General features: G+C 32.8%; 2 protein-coding genes across 2 annotated transcripts; one reads left to right on the plus strand and one right to left on the minus strand.

The window, feature by feature from the left end:
- Positions 1 to 963: 963 nt before the first annotated feature.
- Positions 964 to 1,838, plus strand: LOC129919636 (transmembrane protein 222). The gene has a single exon (XM_056000589.1). The coding sequence runs from the start codon at positions 1,114 to 1,116 to the stop codon at positions 1,693 to 1,695; it is 582 nt and encodes a 193-aa protein (XP_055856564.1). The 5' UTR covers positions 964 to 1,113; the 3' UTR covers positions 1,696 to 1,838.
- On the minus strand, positions 1,825 to 2,463 carry LOC129919637 (RNA polymerase II transcriptional coactivator). Its single transcript, XM_056000590.1, has 2 exons — positions 2,268 to 2,463; positions 1,825 to 2,207 (listed from the first exon to the last, which is right to left on the minus strand). Exons 1-2 carry the CDS (start codon positions 2,322 to 2,324, stop codon positions 1,935 to 1,937), a joined length of 330 nt encoding a protein of 109 aa, XP_055856565.1. The 5' UTR covers positions 2,325 to 2,463; the 3' UTR covers positions 1,825 to 1,934.
- Positions 2,464 to 7,655: the final 5,192 nt, after the last annotated feature.

Raw genomic sequence — 7,655 nt, forward strand, 5'->3', positions numbered from 1 at the left:
TACCGGTATTCGAACCTAGGCCAGTAGGAGTAAAAGGCATCGTCCTTGTTCTCTAGACTAATATGACTTTTCAAAATACGAAAACTTAAATCAATATAAGCTCTTTGAAATGTATAATAATAATTATTAATTTTTTTATGAAGGTTTAAAAAAATTATTAGTTAAGACTCAACTCGAAAATACATGATAGTTGAGGCGCAAACCTGTAGTTCATCTATCTTCCGGTACTCTTATAGTCGCATGAGTAATCTGCGGTGTCACTTCTATTTGTAATTATTCAATGATTATATCATAGAGGAAGGAATACCTAGAGAGCCGACTCGTACCCCCCTTACCTAAAACACCCGCAAATTTAATTTCAGATAATCTCTCTTATTTTTCTCTTGTTTTCCTATCTGTGAATACGTGTGAAAAGTACAATTCGTTTAATACCTTCCTTTCACCAGTAGATGTCCTCACAAATTTTGAATTTAAACATGATTTTGGTTTGTACATGAACTTGAATAGCTCAAATAGCTCACTCCAGACACCCACCTTTCAATAAATATGTACAGAAATAAAAAAAAAAAGGTTCGTGTTTTGAATTTATTATATTATTTTTTTATGAATTTATTTCCTACTGAGCACTTAAATTGTTTTTAATTGTTTTGAGCTCAACTCCACAGTTGAATGTGTTGGTGCCATTTAAAATGCACGGGAAAACTACCACATATAAGCACTGTGGAGTTTTTCCTCTCATTGCAGCTTGTAGGGTGGAAGAGAAAAACCAACCGAAGTCGCGTCTCTAGGTATTCCTTCCTCTATGGATTATATCCTCTAAGGATTTCATACGAATCATGTCTCTCTTTTGTTTTTTCAAATAAAAACTCTCCAATTCGAACGAAATCGGTCCATTTTCCATTGCGACGGATTCTTACGTATCACCCTGTACATTGTTAAAAGAAAATGTCAATTTCGATTTTCGACATACCTATTTTTCAGGTAAAAAAAATGTTTTGTTTCTTCTTATCTCTTCAAATAGACTGATAAAAAAGTATACGCTGCCAACTCTCTTAAAAGTCCATTAGCCTCATTTCGATCAAAATATCAAAATATAAAATTGAAAAAAATTACATGTTAAATCGAACCAGTACCGTGTCGTCGCATCCAAGTGCTAAAAGGAAGATGTCAACACCAACAAGCGACTCATCTCCGCCACCAGAATTTTCCACCATCAATTTTGCTGCCGATAGATATCCCTATTGCATTGTTTGGACACCAATTCCCGTATTGACATGGTTCTTCCCATTCATCGGACACATGGGCATTGCCATGTCCAATGGAGTTATTCGTGATTTTGCTGGCTCGTATTTTGTATCCGAAGACAATATGGCCTTCGGTCGACCAACTCGTTATTTACCATTAAGTTTAGACAATGTTGTTGGAGGGCAATACGAATGGGATGAAGCTGTATCTAAAGCTTCAGTTTTGTACGGAACTCGAATGCATAATCTATTTTGTGACAATTGCCATTCACATGTTGCTACAGCTTTAATTGGAATGCGATACAAAAATCGTACCAATTGGAACATGATTATTTTGTCGTTTTGGGTATTCTTCAGGGCAAAGTTTGTGGGAATCATGGGATTCGTTAAGACATTCCTTCCTTTTCTAATTGTTGTATCTCTTTGTGTTATTCTATCTGTTTATTTGTAGTTCAATATTTGTTTTTATGCCCTCAGTATTCTTAAGCAATATTATATCAAAATGTGGAAGGTGATTGATAAGAATAAAACTTATCTACAAAAAGACACCTGGTGACAAAATAAAATAAAATACAGAATCTTAATCTAAACTAATTAATTTGTTTATTTTTTTAATTTTTCTGTTTTGACTTCGACAAAGTAAGAAAAAACTTAACATTAGATACAAAAAAGAAAATAGTCTTTTATTTATTACTCCTCCTTGGCAGCTTTAGTAACCAGTTCAGCAACTTCCAACAACTTTTGCCACTGAGCGAGTGATAAGGCGATACCTTTTTTGCCGGGCAATGTTTTACCATCTTTGTGGTAGAATTCACGAATATCGATTGACTTGCGGCCACGGAATTCACTGATGCTCACTCTTCGCAGTTTCTCGAGGGTCCAGAAATTTTTGCCTTCACCGGCATCTGGTTTGGCGGCGGCTGGTTCGCCTTTTGATTTCTTTGCTGGTGGTGGTGGTGCTTTCTAGCAAATAGAAATCTATTTTAAAAACAATTTTGATAGGATTCTTTTTTTTTAACTTACATCATCTGGACCAGAATCACTGTCTGAGGTGCTTTCAGTTTTCTTTGCTTTTGGCATTTTTAAGTATTTTTTTGTTTAAAAATAATTAAAATATACAGAAATTTTAATTTAATTTAACGCTCAACGTTGGCTTTTTTTAGGTTATCTAAAGAAATGAGGGAAATGGGAGAACGCGGAACAACAGCTGGTTTTTAAATAAATGTGAAGTTTGGTGTGTTTGAGAAAAAAATTAATATGACAAATCATTTACATGGGCGAATTGAATGTGTCTTCGATATAAAAGATATTAACGATTTTCATGCAGAATCAAGAGATGACATAGTGCGACCATTTGAAGGAAATTTGGACAAATTTGTCCAAAAAATTAATATAATTTTTTCGATTTATAGTTACATTTTATTATATACATATATATTATGTACAAGCAGGTTCTATAAAGCTTTACAGATGCAATTGTTGCTTCTGTAAAGCATTATAGAAGCAAAATTGTTAGTAGGGCATGGCACAGCCAAAGTAACAATTTTGCTTGCATAAGGTCCAAGGCTTACTTACCCAAGTCAACCATTTTGGAAACAAAGGAGGTCTCCTATCTAGAAGTGTTTAGAAGAAGATTTGTAAATATAAATTAAAGAAGACCTTTATAAGACCTGTTTGAACCGTTCTAAAGAAGTCTTGTATTTTCAAGTGACAGAAGGCTTTTATAAGCCCTGTTCCAAGAGGTTCTCGTAAGTATGCAATGTTTTACACCTATAAGTATGCAAAGTTTTTATCCTGCAGATATGCAATGTTTGTAACGCATTAGAAAAAAACATTTGTACAAAATAAGCTTAACATAGAATATGGTAATAACATGTTTTCACTAGAGCCCAAATGCGATAAGTTCGCATATTAGGTGTGTTTTTTTGTTTATCTATATAGATTTTGTGCAAAAAAACGACATCGGGATTTTTGAAATCCATGCAAACATTTGGCACCACTGTACATATAATTTGGCAGCTGTCTGTCAAAAATGTTGCTTTTGTTTTTTTTTTTTATTTTAACTCCGAAGTGGGAAGGCCATTACATCCATGTTGGATGCAAACAAAAATTTTCATATGGCCATGGCATCCATGTTGGATTCAAAAATTTTTTTTTTTTCACATAAAACCAAAAAAATTATATTCTTAAGGCTTAACTACATTCAACTTCAAAAAGTACAAAAGTGAAAAAATGTTTTGTCCTTCACCAACACACTGCAAAATTCTATCTTTCATCTCAGAAAAACAAAAGTGAAAGTTAAAACATTTTTAACTTTTACTTTTTCACTTTTTGAAAACACCAACACATGTAAACCAACAACTTAAGAAAATGATTGCTAGATGGCGTTGCAAAGGATAATTTTCAATGAACATGCCTTTTTTTGACAGATGATTTGTTGTAGACAAAAAAAAATTTCAACAAAAATTTATAAATTCGAAACAAAGTCCAATCCAACATAATCTTTCAAAAGGTTTGTTGTAATTTCAAAAGGTTTTTCCTTTGTGATTTGATGTACAAATATATCATTTCAATAGCCTTGGAAGCTGTAGCTATGCCACATAACTTGATACAATCAGTATAATACAATAAATGAAACCCAAAACACATGTTTTTAATTTAAAATTGTTCTTTGGCCAAAAAAGGATGCATAATAATTTCTTATTTCACTTTTGTTTCTTTTTTGATTTGTTGCTTTTCCAACGACTGAGGAGATGGTATAAGCTCGATGCTAACCTCCAATTAGAAAATTCTCTCGGGCACCGCAACACTACTCCAATAATAATCTATCCTTAAAGCTTATCATAATGGACCACATTATCACCATCATGGTGTTTATTTCCAAAATTTATGTTTGCATGAATAGCGCAAACAAAATCCAATTAAAGTTGGAAAACACCATTTCGTGATGCTTCTCGGAAAAGCGGAGACTCTTTGGTTTGGTTGTTGTTTTCTATCCCAGTGACAGCGATGAGCTAGATGAACTACGGAAATGAATACACATAGTTGAATGATGAAGTTACTTTATGCATACATATATAAAAGAAATTATTAAATAAAAATAATAAAATCTTAAGAAATAAAACAAAAATTGTTAATACTCGAAAGACCGCAAGACAAAAACAAACTGCACATTGGACAATTTTTTTTTTTTTTACAAATGACAGATAATCTTAAAGTTTTAAACACAATTTTGATACTCATTTTCGTATGAAGATGTAACTAGTAGTATGTGTGTATTTTTCACTTTTTCACTTTTTGAAATCAAAAAGTGAATGTAGTTAAGCCTTTAGCTACATTTTAAGACCATGACCATTAACATTAGTTGCGTCGTTCTTGTGTTATAAGCGTTTGAAAGTAGCCGTATTGAATTTTTTTTCGATTTTTTAAAAATCAAATGTGAAAACTTTTTTATTTTTATTTCTAATTTTTCGAAAAAACTTTGGTAATTTTATATACATATCTGTTCAACAATCTTATCAGGATCCATTTAAGACTTTTATCTGAAAAGTGCATTGCATATATCTCGAGATATTAACATTTCAATGCAACCATGTCAAACAAATTTTTGATTATTTTTTTCTATGAGAGTTTTTTTCAAACCTCGTTTTCTCCGCTTTTTTTTTTTGTTAATATTTTTAGATATTTCTGTATGAACACAACAATTAAATTACCTTGGTACTACTGTTTTTATCGAGAGAAAGTAAAATCTGGATAATTATCTGGATTTTTCAAAAATCTATACAGATAAAGTTTTTGTTGTTTTTAACACGTAAATTGTTTTGATTTCAAAAATCTCGATGTCGTTTTTTTGCACAAAATCTATATAGATAAACAAAAAAACACACCTATAATTTCAGATTAAATTCATGATTTAAAATCAAATCAAAACCAATTGAAAAAGAATATTTCTTTTGTTTTTGTATGTTTTTTTTTTTTTAATTTCTATAAAACATGTATTAAAGAGCTATGCAAGCTCTTCCGAAGCTATCTGTCAAATCTCAAAGCTTTTTTGGAGCTTCGGTAAAGCTTCGTTTAAGCTTCTAATACACCTTATAAGTAAATTCTTATAAGGGGTCAAACTTGTATAACGTTTTCCGTTTTTCATGCCCAACAACCTTACTAAAGTTAAAGAGAAGCTGAAATGTTAGTTAGGTTGCTTATTTTAACGATTACCCAGTATCACAATACGTAATCGCATTTGAACTATAACGAAGTAATTTCATCCATTACATTTTCTGTTCTCGTTATTTTTTTTATTAAATTGTTTGCTATCAAATAGTTAGTTAAAGAGGGAAAAACTAAATCGCCTACCACAATTTTCATAAATAAAAATGAAAAAAATTCAAAAAGTATTTGGAATTTTCTGTCTTATTTGAAAACCTTCTTCTTCTTCTTCTTCCTTTTTCTCGGCGCTGTTATGATCTCGATGTCGAGGGGATCATAACTATCCCACGTTACTGCTTCACACTAGTGATCCGCTTGTGGGGTTCGCCGGGTTGACCTCAGAAATCGGCGGCAAGCCTCCCGGTTTTGTATTGTTCCATTTCTAAGGCCAACTGAATGCTGGTGTTTTTGCATTTGCTTGTACCAGGAGTTTTTAGGCCTACCTTTCTTTTTATTTCGTGTTGGAACGTTGTATGATATTGCTTTTTTGACGGGGTTCTCAGGATCTCTCCTTTGAACATGGCAATACCAACTGAGTCGGTCGTGTTCAATTTTTTGGGAGATGGTATTTTTAACATGAAGGCTTCCTCGGATCTTCGTACTTCTAATTCTATCAAGCTTTGTTACTCCTGCTGTCATACGAAGGATCTTCATCTCAGCTGCCGTTAACTTACTCTCATACTTTTTGTACATTGTCCAACATTGTGAACCGTATGTGAGTGCTGGACGCACAACTGCGGTGTAGAGCTTTCCTTTCAGCTTAGGGGGCATTTTTCGATCACAGAAGATAGCAGAATTTTCCCGCCACTTCATCCACCCTACGCTTACGCGATGATTGATATCGTCATCACAAGTACCTTCGTTATTTATCATAGACCCCAGATATTTAAACTTTTCACACTTGGGAAGCACTACACCATTCAAATAAATGTCAGGAATAGGCCTGTGTGGATCAGAAAATGGGCAGCATAGGTATTCTGTCTTTCTCGCGCTTATGCGGTACCCATTACCTTCTAGAACATCCACCCATACATCAAGTGCTCGTTGCAGGGATATCGGGTCTTCACTTATGATGGCTCCATCGTCAGCAAAGAATAACTGATGCACTTTTGGGTCCGTCACTTTGCCTTCAAGCAGGTAATCAAGAACGGTAATATTTGAAAACCTAGGCAAAAAAAAATAAATGAGAATAAATCAGAGACAATGTTCTAACTCCAAATATGCAAAAAATCAAAATCGAAAATTTTGCAGTATTAGAGAATAAATTCTTCTATATTATAGTTACAAATTATAATTTGATAAGCGTGTGGAGAAAACATTAATTTAGTTTTATTTTAGATTTATTTATTGTCCAACAGAGTAGGGCTCCCTAGCAAAAAATGTCCCTTGAGGGTAACCTACATTTAAGATTTTAAGTTTACAAAGTTCCCACGTACTTGTGCCTATTGATATGGTGTTTATAATTTTTTGAATTATATTTACAAGGGTGGTCCCCGACATTGGTGGTCCCCTAGATTGGTTCCAAATCAGGAAAAAAATACCTTATTTTTTCATATTTTTACCTCTAACCCTTCCTGGCCCTATTTTGATAAGAAGTTAATAGAGCAGGGGCGATATTCTGTGTCCAGTGTTGGGTAAATGGCGGATGTTTGATCACTCATACATATAAACGTCTTAATGAAATAGGGTCAGGAAAGGTTAGGAATAAAAATTTTAAAAAAATTAGGGCATTTTTTACTGATTTGGAACCAATCTAGGAGGCGTCCCCAATTTTTATTTCCTAAGGACCACCCTAATATTTATGTGTACGTTGTTTATTTTAAATATAGTCAAGCTCAGTTTTTAATTGTTGCAAAAAAACTTTAAATATTGTATACAATGAATAGTTATTTCTATTAAAAAAGTACGTATTCGCCATAGTGAACATATTTATTTTATTTATTGAAACTATTTTTTTTTCTATTTTGCTATTTAAAACAATAAACTATAAATAAATATAAGTTGTGAAAGCTTCCCATCATGGTCATAAAATAGACTTTATTAGGGATGTTGCGGATGTGGATTTTTTCACATCCGCGGATGCAGATGCGGATGCGGATTTTTGGAAGTTAACATCTGCAGATGCGGATGCGGATGTTTAAGATATTATATACAAAATTAATATAAATTAATTAAAATAATGATACAGTTATAAATTACATTTTT

This window comes from Episyrphus balteatus, chromosome 4 (assembly GCF_945859705.1).
Source record: "Episyrphus balteatus chromosome 4, idEpiBalt1.1, whole genome shotgun sequence".
NCBI classification, from domain to species: domain Eukaryota; kingdom Metazoa; phylum Arthropoda; class Insecta; order Diptera; family Syrphidae; genus Episyrphus; species Episyrphus balteatus.

Excerpts from the sequence above, each read along its gene's own strand:
- LOC129919636 (XM_056000589.1), top strand. The coding sequence starts at position 1,114 with ATGTTAAATCGAACCAGTACCGTGTCGTCGCATCCAAGTGCTAAAAGG.
- LOC129919637 (XM_056000590.1), bottom strand. The coding sequence starts at position 2,324 with ATGCCAAAAGCAAAGAAAACTGAAAGCACCTCAGACAGTGATTCTGGT. Across the intron at positions 2,208-2,267 it reads GTGATTCTGGTCCAGATGAT|AAAGCACCACCACCACCAGC; the intron begins GTAAGTTAAAAA and ends TCTATTTGCTAG.